Genomic DNA, 13,590 nt, shown 5'->3' on the forward strand with positions numbered 1-13,590 from the left:
CATTCATCATTCATGTCACATAAATGGTGTATTATAATTGGACTATTTTTTTATTTGCACACTTAATTGAAACCTATATACACTTAAAAGCACACTTAAAATAATTAGCATTGCAGTAAGTAATGGTGACAGAGTGACAGGTGTGTACTGATCCTCAATGTCTAAGTTTTTATTTTTTTTAAACTTGATTTGCTGGCTACATTGGGCAAATTCATTTTAAACTGCATTTTTGCACCCTTGAAGGGCCCTTCGGGAAGGGGATGCCATTTGAAGGTGTGTTCCTAACGAAAGACAACAACTGGATCCCTTCAAGTAGGGCCCTTCCACAAGGCCGTTAGCAAAGGGTACATGCTATGGTCGCTTTAAGAAGTAATTTTATAATTTATGGTAATGTGACCCAGTAAATACTCGTGATTCATTTTAAAGCTAGATGACGGAAGAGTTCGAGTTAATTTACAAACAGAGCAATTCAAGTTGTTTTGTTTGTGATATATTTCACACATTTTTGTCATGTTATGTTTAAATAAGTTTCATAGGTAAGAAATGTGTTAGGTAATGCAGGGTCCAAAGTTGAGGTGGCAAGTTTTAAATATTTTTTTTTAAATAAAATGTATATTTATTTGAAACAGTTTTGTTAACAGCAATAATAAGACATTTCTGTTGTAAGTACAGCTAATCAGCTGATGGACACCTTGCTGCATTGTCATGGGCACATCACAGGTGTAAATAATGAGGAAATTACGTTGTCTTTCATTGCTCCCTTCGCCAAGTGTGTTCCACACGGCTATATAATGGCACAGCAGTCTGTTAAAAAAAGACAAGGGTTTTAAATTTTAAAGTTTGTTACAGTGCATTAGGACATACAGCAAACAGAAAACATATGCATCCATTTTTTTCAAATGCAGAAAATGTTTTTATTTATTTGAGTGATTTTAAATAATATATAGATTATAGTTAATCTATACCTACTTTGACATGGACCTATTTTGACACCTGTTTTGATCCCCTAAGAGAATGATTCCAACATGAGCTTATGAGTGACATGTTTTTCAAATTATACATTTAATGGCAGTTATCATATTTTGAAGCATCTTGTTAAATACCTGCTCTCTTAACCAGTTCACAGCTTTGTCATATGACTCTGAATTCTTCTGACACTTCAGTAATCCTGTATCCTCATGGAACAGACAGTCCAGAGTAAGTATGTCTGTTCTGTTGACACATCTGCTGCTGTCTGGTACTGTTTTCTCTGGGTCAAACGTGTGATGAAGCACCACTAGAACAGCCAGCTTAGACTCTGTTCACGATATAGACACATTTATATTACACAAATCTGTTTAACATACCTATGATTAATATATATTTTACTCCGAAATATTCTGCAAAATACACAAACAAAGCTATAGCTTTAACAAGCAAACAGTGTCAGTGAACTCAAACGACCTGTGTTGTCTTTGAAATTTTGAACTGCTGCTTCGATGTCAGTTCCAGTTCGAGAAACAATAGGACAGAGAACCAGAACAATGTCACTTTCATCCACTGTAGAAACTTCCCTCAGATTAATTCGGTTTTGCAGAGTGTCAATAAAATCCACACTTATTTTTTTGAATTCATTTGTGTTTCCAGTAAAAAGAGTGAACACTTTTACTGCCTCTAGAAAATTCAAAAGCAGAGAAAAAAATGGTAATGAATTTGCAGTTATATTTCATATAGTATACAATTTTGATAATTTATGGGATGTGTCTTAAAGGAAGTCATCTTTGATCTTTGATGACAACCCACAAAGGAATTAAGGAAAATAAAATTACAGTCACTTTCACAGAACTTACTTTTACTTTTAGTTTCCATTTTCTCTCCTAAACAGGGACACAAGACTCATAATGAGAACAGAATGATTTTAAACTGACACCTCAACACCACCTAAACTGACTTCATTTCCCAGGATTCTTTTGTTACAACATACAGAAAAACGTACTCTGTTACTAACGTAACCTCGGTTCTCTCTAGAGAGGGAATGAGTACTGCGTAATATCTTACGCTATGGGGAAAACCTCTTTTCCACGAGATATTGAAGCCAAAAATTATCCTTAATTTTGAATTAATGTAAAACGCTGTGCAGCAGCATGCAGACATAGGCAAGATGGCTTGCGCGCCTATTGGCTGCCCTGCGGCAACAGCAGCAGCCTATTGAGAGTAGCCCTGCGTGACACATATCCAATGGGGGCATTTCGTGGCCACTTCGTCACGTCCTGCCAGAAAGGGCGTGGTCTCGCCCTATAAATAATACTCGATTAGGCTGGTACAACTGGTTTTCATCGCCGAAGCGAACCCGAGCTGTGTATCCACGGCAAGATACGCAGTACTCGTTCCCTCTCTAGAGAGAACCGAGGTTACGTTAGTAACCGAATACGTTCTCTTACGAGAGTATCTCTTGTACTGCGTAATATCTTACGCTATGGGGAACACAATGCAAACGCCGTGCGTACTGGGATCCGACACCAAAGTCCCAAGGGCAGTAGCCCGGGGCTCATATAGTGCATAATCACCATAGACTCACAGAGAGTCGGAGAAGAGAGGCTGCAAGCATCATTCCCCATGAAATAGCATCCTACAGGAGCTAGTTATGTTAACAGTGTTTCACACAGACAGGGTGAATGCGTTCAGCCTGAACTGGGTAATAGTACGGGTTATTCAACACCCATGGAGCTGTTTTATCGCTCAGTGAGCGATGCACAAGCAAAACTCAGCATCTGGACCGGCTCAGCGGGGCAGATAGCACTGAGTTCTATACCGACAGAAGCTTGGCTTGTAAGAGGGAACCTCTAGGTTATAAAACCTTATAAATGTAGACGGCGAGGCCCAGCCCGCGGCCGTACAGATATCTTGCAGGGTAACCCCACTATACCACGCCCACGACGAGGCCACGCCTCTCGTGGAGTGCTCTCTGACACCCAAAGGACACTGCAGGCCCTTAGAAGTGTAAGCCAGTGCTATGGCGTCAACTATCCATCTGGATAGGCTCCGTTTTGATGCGGCCAGTCCCTTGGAGCGTCCGCCAAACAAAACGAAGAGCTGCTCGGTCTGTCTGAAGACAGACGAGCGGGACACATAAGCTCTCAGTACCCTGACAGGGCAAAGGAGACTCGCATCCTGAACCGAGAGTGCGCACAGGGAAATAACCTGGGCCCTGAACAGTATGTTGAGGGATTTGGGCACGTACCCGTGCCTTGGTTTGAGTATGACTTTTGAGTCATTAGGCCCAAACTCCATACATGACGCACTTACTGAAAGCGCTTGTAAGTCCCCTATGCATTTCACTGAAGCGAGAGCCAAAAGAAACACCGTTTTGAGAGACAGATGCTTTATGTCTGAAAAATTGATTGGCTCGAACGTTGGCTTCCAAAACCGTAGAAAGGTCCCACACCGGGACTGAAGGAGGTCTGGGAGGGTTCAGCCTCCGAGCTCCCTTGAGAAATCGCACGACTAGGTCGTTTTTCCCCAGTGACTGGCCAGACACAGGTTTTGTAAACGTTGCTATGGCCGCCACGTACACTTTGAGCGTGGATGGGGTCCTGCTCTTATCCAGCAGCTCTTGAAGGAAGGAGAGTACTTCCGTGACCCCGCAGTCAATGGGTGAAAAGCCCTGAGCTTGACACCAGGCAGAGAACACAGACCATTTCAAGGAATAGAGCCGTCTAGTAGATGGGGCCCTCGCCTGCGTGATCGTTTTTAACACTCCCTCCGGGAGGTTAGCGGGTACCCGTTGATGGCCCATGCATGAAGGGACCATAGTTGCGGGCGAGGATGCTAAATCGAGCCATTGGCCTGAGAGAGGAGGTCTTTCCTCAACGGTATTGGCCACGGGGCAGTGCTGGTCAGCCGCATCAGGACTGGGAACCAAGTATGGTTTGTCCAGAGCGGAGCCACAAGCAGCACTGGGCATCGTTTTTTTCCGTCGTTGCTCTTGGAGAAATATTTCGGACAATGAGCGTTCTCGAGGGACGCGAACAGGTCCACCTGCGCTCTGCCGAATGTCTCCCACAGCAGTTGGATCATTTGCGGGTGCAGCGACCATTCCCCTGCTGGGACATTGTTTCTGGACAGTCTGTCTGGTCCCAGATTTAGGTGACCAGGCACATGCGCCGCTCTCAGTGAAAGCAGGTTGTGCAGTGCCCAGACCAGGAGGCGTTCCGTTAGCCTGTAAAGGTTTCGGGACTTGATGCCGCCCTGGCGATTTATGTATGCCACCACTGACATGTTGTCCGACCGGACCAAGACGTGGTGACCCTCTATCCGGGGACAGAAGCGCCGTAGCGCATTGTAGACTGCCATCATTTCCAGACAGTTTATGTGTAGGAGCTTTTCCCGTTCTGACCACTGGCCAAAGAACGGTCTGCCCTCGAGCAGCACTCCCCATCCCGAGGTGGAGGCGTCCGTGGACACCAACTCGCGCTTTCAGCCACAGCTGCAGTGGGCGCATACGAAGCAGACCCAGCTGGAGCACTGAAGCTGCTGAGGCCATGAGGCCCAGCATTTTCTGAAACCTTTTGAGCTGGACTATCGAACCGCGGCGGAAGGATTTCACGGCGTGCTGAATGTCCAGTTCGCGCTCTGGCGACAGATGCGCTGTCATGGATAGCGAGTCCAGCACTGTTCCCAGAAAATAAATTTTCTGGCTGGGAGACAGCGAACTCTTCGCCCAATTGACTGTGAGACCCAGATTCTCGAGATACTCGAGTAATGTGGCCCTGTGTTCTATGAGCTCTGATTGTGATCGAACTAGAATCAGCCAATCGTCCAAGTAGTTCAAAATTCGCATGCCCTGGAGTCTCAGGGGTGCGAGAGCCGCGTCCATGCACTTCGTAAATGTACGGGGTGCCAGGGACAGACCGAACGGCAGGACTTTGTATTGGTATGCCTGGCCCTCGAAGGCGAATCTCAAGAATCGCATGTGACGTGACGCTATTTGTATTTGAAAATAGGCGTCTTTCAGATCTAATGACTTAAACCAGTCCTCCTGACGAACTTGCGCTAGGATTTTCCTGGTTGTAATCATTCTGAACTGGCGCTTCGTGAGTGCTTTGTTCAGCTGTCGCAGATCTAGAATGGTTCCGAGACCCCCGTATTTTTTCGGTACCAGAAAATACCTGCTGTATAGACCCCCTTGGCTCTGAGCCTGAGATAAAGGTTCTATAGCCCCTTTGCTCAGTAGTTTCGCTATCTCGCCTCGAAGTAGATGAGAAACTTTGTTTTTTACCGTCGTTTCAACTCGCGCCGCGCAACGGCGGGGGCGTCGAGTGAACTGCAGCGAATAGCCTCTTTTTATAGTTTTCAGCACCCACTTCGATACCCCGGGAAGCTTTGCCCACGCATAAATGCGTGAAAAGCTAGAGGTAGAATGAAATCTGGGCTCTGGCCGCGGCATAGCGGCGGCCGGAGAGCTCCGGTGTGCTGAGATATAGACACTGTGTTTGCAGTGTGCGAGGCGGGGGGTGCGCTGATCACAGCGGGCAGCCCGACCGCGCTCAGCTTCTCTCTGACAGGTTGTGGAGAGAAGGCGAGCGGGACGAGCCCCGTGGGGTTCGGCATGTCTGTGAGGGAATGTGGGCGCGGGATAGCGGGCACACTCACTGTACTGAGAACAGTGTCGGCTCGCGCCGACTGAAAATGTGTTGGTTTCGTTTTTACAGAAACCGTGGGACATGCTTTGTGTAGTGTTTGTGGGCACTGTGTCGTGGGCACGTACACTACATCTATTGCACAATCGACATGAGTCGATTTTATTTGTGCTAGCCCTGTATTGTGGTGGGCTGTGTCTGCGTGTGGGAATGGGCACTGAGACTTGGGCATTCTTACAACACTCATAACACCATCGGCCGTGGCCGGAACACCAGAAAATACACTCTTTATTGGATTTATCTTGGTAGCCGTAAAAAGGCTTTTATGCGCAGGCAAGCGGGCAAATGGACCGGCTTGTTGACTGCTAAATACGCTGGAACAGTCACATTGCATGGAACTGGACGAGCGAAACTTTTCGGTGAAAATCCGGCCGCAGCGGGATTTGAACACCGTCGCTTTCCTAGAGAGGCTAGGAAAGCTTTGAGACCTCGGGCTTGATTTCGATCCTCGGCCGGGGCCCGCGCTGAGGGGGGCGGCGTCCAGCAGAGCGAGAGCGTGGTCTCTTTTCTCGGGCCTGGCGGCGTTGAGAAGCGGCGGCGGCGGGTGGTGCAGGTTGCGGCAGGGAGCTCCGGGCAGACGGCTGATGCTAGTACGAGAGATACTCTCGTAAGAGAACATGAATATTTACAACCTTTGTAATCTATAATTTTAAAAAGCAGCTTTTCTTTTTGTTTCATTACTGATGTGATGTCTGCTACTTTGGAAGGTGCCAGAAAATTTTCATTTGTGAAAACCCCGTCACCTTTAGGATAGGGGTCGCAAAACTGACATGAGCACATTTATAAAGCCTATAGTTTCAGTTTTAATTGTTAAAAAAATGCATAATATTATCATTTTAAAACAAAATATATATGCGGGGTATAGTATTATTACAAAACAATGGTAGGGGAAACACTGAGTTATTTGCAACTTGTGAAGCTTGTAAACATATTAGCAACACAGCTAGTAATGACAGCGTTCGGTTTTATTGTTGTCATCAATTAATACACGTCTTACATTACATTACATTTGGCTGACGCATTTTTACATTAATACATTATGTTGTCAATAAATTACCTTTATCTGTAAGTTTTGGCCACTACCTGAAATCATCTACCCTGTTGTAAACCTTGTTCTTCTTAAGTGTAGGAGACTTAGAAGCGAAAAACCAGGAGACGTTGGGATTGTATCTTTTAAAGGAGAACTCCAGGCAATTTTTAAGTTAATCTTGATCGTTAGACCTTTGTGAGTACTGACTATATAAAAAAAAACGAACCGGATTGGTGCTTGCTACGCGGAGCTGCGACCGCGAATGCCCAGAGCTCCCACCCAGCTAAAACGGCAGCTATGGGGGCATGGACATAACGAGCGTTTTTGAGCCTCTTAACAGACACAAAATGCAATTAAAATGTCTGTGCAACATGAACAGGGACCCTACATGTGAACAAGATGCGTTTAGCAACTTAGCCATTGTTTCAACTCACCTAAATAGTCTTTTAGACGGCAAGCTGTAGTCTCGTGCTGCAGTCCCGTGCTGTAGCCGGAAAAGGTAAACAATGTCCAGGTGGGAGGAGCATTGATCATGTGCGACGAGTTAAGATCAGAGTTGTTTACAAGTGAAGAAGAAATGGTTCGTGTTTGTGCCTTTACGAATTGTGGCAACAGAATGCGAAAATATAAGAGCTTAAATTTTCATCGTCTTCCTTTTCACGACCTCGAGATTCTGCAGTTGTGGCTATAGTTGTACTTCAACTTGATGTGCAAACTCCCGTAGAAGTACTACGCTCTAAAGATTACCGCATTTGCAGCGAACACTTGGACAAGGATGACTACACAACACAGCTGGGCCGTTTGAAGAAAAATGCCATTCCATGTACGAAGACGGGTGCAACCACGGTGGAGGTAATGTAACATTTATTTATCCTTGCATTTGGCCACACACGGCATGAGGAGAGATGTGCATGAATGTTTTTGTAGTCTTATTTACAAAGCTTTAATTATTTCACTAGCTTCTTCGACTTGAATTGTAATTGTATTGTAATTGTATTCGCTGCGAATGCAGTGATCTTTAGAGCGTAGTACTACGGGAGTTTGCACATCAAGTTGAAGTACAACTAGCCACAACTGCAGAATCTCGAGGTCATGAAAAGGAAGACGATGAAAATTTAAACTCTTATATTTTCGCATTCTGTTGCCACAATTTGGAAAGGCACAAACACGAACCATTTCTTCTTCACTTGTAAGCAACTCTGATCTTAACTCGTCGCACATGATCAACGCTCCTCCCATCTGGACATTGTTTACCTTTTCCGGCTACAGCACGGGACTGCAGCGCGAGACTACAGCTTGCCGTCTAAAAGACTATTTAGGTGAGTTGAAACAATGGCTAAGTTGCTAAACGCATCTTGTTCACATGTAGGGTCCCTGTTCATGTTGGACAGACATTTTAATTGCATTTTGTGTCTGTTAAGAGGCTCAAAAACGTCTTTATGTCCATGCCCCCATAGCTGCCGTTTTAGCTGGGTGGGAGCTCTGGGCATTCGCGGTCGCAGCTCCGCGTAGCAAGCACTAATCCGGTTCATTTTTTTTTCTATAGTCAGTACTCACAAAGGTCTAATGATCAAGATTAACTTAAAAATTGCCCGGAGTTCTCCTTTAAGAAGGATGGTTAATTGCTGTAGTCTGCTTCGTCCAAAATCTTACCCAAGTCTAACTCAATATCTAAAAACAGTGTTTTATCCTTCCAAAGGGGGAGTGATTTACATAAAAGGGGGGTGAGGGGCCAATCTGAACAAAGCATGTAAATGTGAAGTACAGGAATCAGCACTTTACCGGAAGTTCCACAGCCCTGATCTCGTCAGCATAGCAGGGTGATTCAAATGTAAATATCCTAATCCAATCAGCCAGACTCTTCACCGACTGGGACAGTGGCTCCGAGAGCCATTAGAACAAAAGGTGAGAGTTTCAGTAATGTGCCCGACTGTATCACCCATCTTAATGGCCAGGAAGTGCATACAGACAAAAGCTAATGTCCGACACCTGAATTGTTTGACTTACAATAGAGAGATCAGGACTGGCAATGAATCTCTTACTGACAATTCTGATATCATAATTTATACTTCAAATGCTAAATTTAGTCTACTAAACTTTCTCAGTGTATATTCTATTGTATTGGAACCTAAAAACATTTAATAAATTTGTAACACTACACAATGTTCCCTTTCACCAGACATTTTCTTTCATGAGCAGGATCCGCTTTCATTGAAATGTCATTAGAGGGTACCGGCAAGTGTCACATCGTCACCCTTAGCAGGCACTCAGTAATGGCGGCAGGCAAGATGGCGGCGCCCATAGAGTTCGCGCCGGATTTGTGTATACATAGTTCCCACAGACCAATTAATGTCACGTGATCTCCCCGGAGACGCCATATGTGATGGCATAAGCTGCGGTGTTTACAAAGTTTTACAAGCAAATTTCGAATATTTCTTTCTGTTTATAATGTTAAGCAAATTATGAAGAGACAAAATGACAGAGATTATAAAGAGACTCTATTAACACAAGACAGAGAGAGGTACAATGCGAAAATTTCAGTCATAAATGGTGTGGATCCGTATGTGCTAATGAAGGAAGCACTGAGCACTGACTATGCAGCTTTGCCTCAGATACAGTATTTTCATGTGTACCATTATCTGGTATTGGCCAGGAGTTTTTAAACATGTAAGCAATTCTGAGCCTGGAAATCACTGGAGGCGTACAATCAGTTTGCAGAGGGTTGGGTTGGTGACGTTTGCTCAAGTGCAATCAATGGAAAATTAGTCATCATAGCAAATGTAGCATGATGCTACACTACCTGTCTATTAAAAAGCCATAGCCTCCACAACTTAATTCCTATGTTACCCTTAGAACAGTAATCGGTGCTTTCTGTTATATGCATGTACTTATTTGTACACTGAAGAATAGGGGTGGAACAGTACATGTATTCATATTGGACCGAAATGGCACGGGCGTCATGGTTCGGTGCATGAATATAAAAATAAATTAAACTTGCGTGCAAATCAATTAATGTAATGTGGAACTACTTTATATGCGGGTTCTTTAGGGACATAATCTGAGATTGCAATGCTGGAATGTGTGTGTGTGTGTGTGTGTGTGTGTGTGTGTGTGTGTGTGTGTGTGTGTGTGTCGAACAGTGGAAACAATGTTGTTTTTGTATGTTTTTAATACCTCGTCATTTTGTTCATACAGGACATCATTCAAACTGCAAAGTGTTAACTTATATTTGTTTTGAGGGAGTTTCTTTCCTGTTTATCCTCACCAGCCATAACCTCCGTCATTGTTCTGACAAAAGCTTAGTCGTCTCACATTCATGAAGTCTTATGAGGGGTATACTGTAAAATCCAAATTTAACTGAACCTCCGGCACGATTTAAACATCCATTGACCCAGCAGGAATGACCATTTTCACTTTTTATCACGAAATTAAGTAGTTTCAGCTTCTTTTCTAATGTTCTGCCCACAGCATGCCCACAGAAATGGCGGCGGGTCTGCAAATGCCCGTATGTTGTGACATCATGTAGGAACTATGTATAAGACCAATTTCGAGCCAACGTCACAGTTACGGCGCTAGCTGGAGGCAAAACAAAGGGAAAACTGCAGGCTACATAATAAGGAGCTTACATTATTATTATTATTAAATGCCATCTTGTTGTGTTGTTGGGTGCAAGAATCAATGAAAAATAAATATGCTGTATCTGGAATTTTTATTTCTAGAAAATATTCACATCATTAAAATTGTAATGTCACTCTTTACATTGTCGTCTTCTTGGCGCTGGCTAGGCAGAACTGCGGATCATACCACACAAGTCTTGTACATGACCATTCATCACATAGTTATGGCATCTAAAGATTTATATGCCCTCAGTTTCTCATTACCCGTCGGTTTCTCTATCGGATAGGTGTAGAAATCAGCTCACTCAACCGTAGGTAGCCTAGCGTTAACGTTTATCCTGTCAGATCGTCCAACCATTGAGTGAGCGTGGAGGCTACGGGTCAGCCAATCTGGTTCCGTTCGTTAAAATTAACTTTTGCAAATAACAATCGCGGTCCTGGACAGTGAGTGACCTTGCACATTAAGATCAAATTGGATTTTCTCCAGTCATTGTTAAAAAACAAGCTAACAAAACTTGCAAACTAACGTTAGGGTAGCGGCCAGAGGGATCGTTCTGCAACCACCTAAGCTCCGCCCACAAAAAAACGACGACATGTTTACCAACTGAAAAGGGGTCTATACTGAACAACTATGGAAAGATATTGACATATTTATAAAAGATAATATCCAGCAAGATAAATCAGTAACCTTTAAAGACATTATTTTTGGATACTTTGATTCTGATCCCACTAAAAAAAAGCCTGCTTTGTTACTAACTTACTAAAGAATTACTAAAGAATTTAAAATGTACACACTATTTCATCCTTAGTAAATAAGAAAGCAATTGAAACAATTTTAAATTGTAATGTCTTTAATTTGTGTAGCTCCTCTAAATGATGTATAAATAATATCTTACCCTACTTTTTCTCGTTTTTTTCTTTTCTTTTTTTCTTCTTCTTTGTTTTAGTTAGCCATGCATTGCTAACTTCCTTTATTCTATGTGTTCAGATTACAATGTACATATTGTTGTTATATTTTGTACAGACAAGTTTGCATTTTTGTTCCAAAATAAGCATAATAAACAACATTTAAAAAAGTTAGCGTGTGAAGGGCATGTAAATTTTGGACTGGAACGCAGCCTTGCAGTGGTGCTGAGGGTAATGACTGCAGTTTGACCAATGTTTTTGCGTTACCTAGCCTACATGACCGACCGACCACAGGGCGTGCGAGAAGACGGGACCTAAAGCAATGCAATAATTAATGCACATCAACCCGATCACTTGTTTATCGTTAATAAACAGTATTCAGATTCATCAATCAGAATGAATTGACTCCGACCTAAACTTAATGAATGGTGACTTTAGAAAGCAATTAAGCCGCATCCCGGACATTCTGGGGTATATAAAAAAGTTTAGGTCCAAAAAGAGGACATGTCCGGGAAAAAGAGGACGTATGGTCACCCTAGTTTTTATTAATATTCAAGCATCACAGACAATGTCAGACAGCGACCAAGGCAGCTCTGGCATAATGTCAATAACATCACTACAAATGATTTACCTGAATTACTGTTATTGAGGTACACATGCATAAATGATCGAAAAAAGTACCGTTGAGAACAGGTGTTCAGAGTTCAGTTACCCTGTTTCCCCTTCAGCGCGCGTGCGCAACATTCAGAAACATGGGAACTGAACTCTCCGGAACACCTGTAGCCTGCCGAATTTCAGGTACTACCGGTTAAAATGTGAACGGTCCCCAACCCTAATTTCTGGACATTTTAATGCTAATTTATTGTAATGTTTTTCTGCAGTTGTTATTCTGGCATACACTATTAGCAAGTAATATTAATTCAATTAAATCATAAACCATTCATTGAATATGAGCTGAACAAGCCGTCACCGTCTGATCTTAACTGATATTGTGTATGGTATGGTTAACATGAATTTTACTAACCTTTCTTATTTAAATCTCCTTCTAGTAGCCTAATGTGACATTTGAACCGAGGCGTCGGAACTTGTCTGGAGAAAAAAATGGGCGTGCCAGATTGTGTTGTTAACGTGAAAATCACGTGACTAATGACAAACGAGCCCTCGGTTTGTCTGGATACGTCATCGGTTCGGTCTGAGTGTCGTTTCGGGATAAAAGTGGTTCGAACTCGCGCCACCTTCTGGGTATTGTCAGGAGTAGTAGAAGCAGTTGTAGTGTCAGAGAGTTTAGAGAGTTAGATAACTCTCATTGTCATTGTCGTTATTGTGTCATATGTGTTCCCCTGCATCCTCTGTTCCTTGTGAAAATATCTTTTCAAATTCCAAGGCTGGAGGGGTTTTGTCCAAGAACAGGAATCGTCTAAACCCCAACACACTTGAAAAACAATTTGTTTCTCAATAAAAATCTATTGTAATCCTTCCTTCACCCACCCCAAACTGCATTTGCAGTTTGCTCCTCTATTTCCCCCAGTCCCATAAGCATAACACTGCACTAAAACTAGTAACAGATATCACTGCACAAAACCCACCACAAACAATTCTTAACTTTTTCCACGCAAGATAATTCTGTTGCAGTTTACTTTATATTACACTCCCTCACAGTGTCACTTTTTTGTTCATACTGTCACTATCCAAACAATTTATAAATAATTAATTAACGGTGTGAGTTTGTGTGTGACAGTTCTCTCTGCACAAGTAAATTCAGACAGAGAAAAATATTTTATTTTATACCCAGGCAATGGACAAATGTCTGCTCAGGTATTTTTATTATTGCAAATAAAAGGTTACAAACATTAATACCAGAGATTGTCGTTTCTCCCGCCAACTGCTCCTCAAACTGGTTGCCAGTTTGAGCACACGCAACGATAACGACATTTACATTTAGCTGACGCTTTTATCCAAAGCGACTTACAATTGCTATATATATGTCAGAGGGCGCACGCCTCTGGAGCAACTAGCGGTTAAGTGTCTTGCTCAGGGACACATTGGTGTCTCACAATGGATTCAAACCCGGGTCTCGCACACCAAAGTCATGTGTCTTATCCACTGCGCCATCACCCCTAACGAGCAGTGGAGGCTGGTGAAAAATATCTCAGGTGGGGCTGTGCCATATTCAGTCAGTTTCAATAGTCTGGAAACCAAATGAGCCATCAGGTCTTTTAGCATTGTGGCTCTTCCTCAAGACAGCCGTCAAGCATCCACCCTTCTGTCATTCATTTTTTTGGGGGGGGGGGGGGGGGGGCTAGAGTTTACCCCACTCCACAGGTTTACCCATAGACTGTGTTTTACCCTTACAGTCTAT

General features: G+C 43.3%; 2 protein-coding genes across 2 annotated transcripts in view; both read right to left on the reverse strand.

Annotated features, from left to right (window-relative positions):
* rpl36a (ribosomal protein L36A) overlaps positions 1-13,590 on the reverse strand; it is a 202,980-nt gene that overhangs the window by 56,812 nt on the left and 132,578 nt on the right. The window lies entirely within an intron of this gene.
* LOC143748947 (uncharacterized) lies at positions 167-12,338 on the reverse strand. The gene is made up of 6 exons (XM_077241233.1): positions 12,256-12,338; positions 1,830-1,856; positions 1,444-1,653; positions 1,104-1,297; positions 970-1,006; positions 167-804 (listed from the first exon to the last, which is right to left on the reverse strand). The coding sequence occupies exons 2-6, from the start codon at positions 1,846-1,848 to the stop codon at positions 785-787; spliced, it is 480 nt and encodes a 159-aa protein (XP_077097348.1). The 5' UTR covers positions 1,849-1,856; positions 12,256-12,338; the 3' UTR covers positions 167-784.

Source organism: Siphateles boraxobius, unplaced genomic scaffold, assembly GCF_051911475.1.
Source record: "Siphateles boraxobius isolate OS27281-9 unplaced genomic scaffold, OSU_SipBor_1 24, whole genome shotgun sequence".
In the NCBI taxonomy this organism is placed as follows: domain Eukaryota; kingdom Metazoa; phylum Chordata; class Actinopteri; order Cypriniformes; family Leuciscidae; genus Siphateles; species Siphateles boraxobius.

What these genes read in the sequence shown, in the direction of transcription:
- LOC143748947 (XM_077241233.1), bottom strand. An exon ending in AAATTTCAAAGACAACACAG is followed by an intron (nt 1,298 to 1,443) that starts GTCGTTTGAGTT and finishes TATCGTGAACAG; the next exon opens with AGTCTAAGCTGGCTGTTCTA. An exon ending in CAAAATAGGTCCATGTCAAA is followed by an intron (nt 805 to 969) that starts GTAGGTATAGAT and finishes TTTTTTTAACAG; the next exon opens with ACTGCTGTGCCATTATATAG.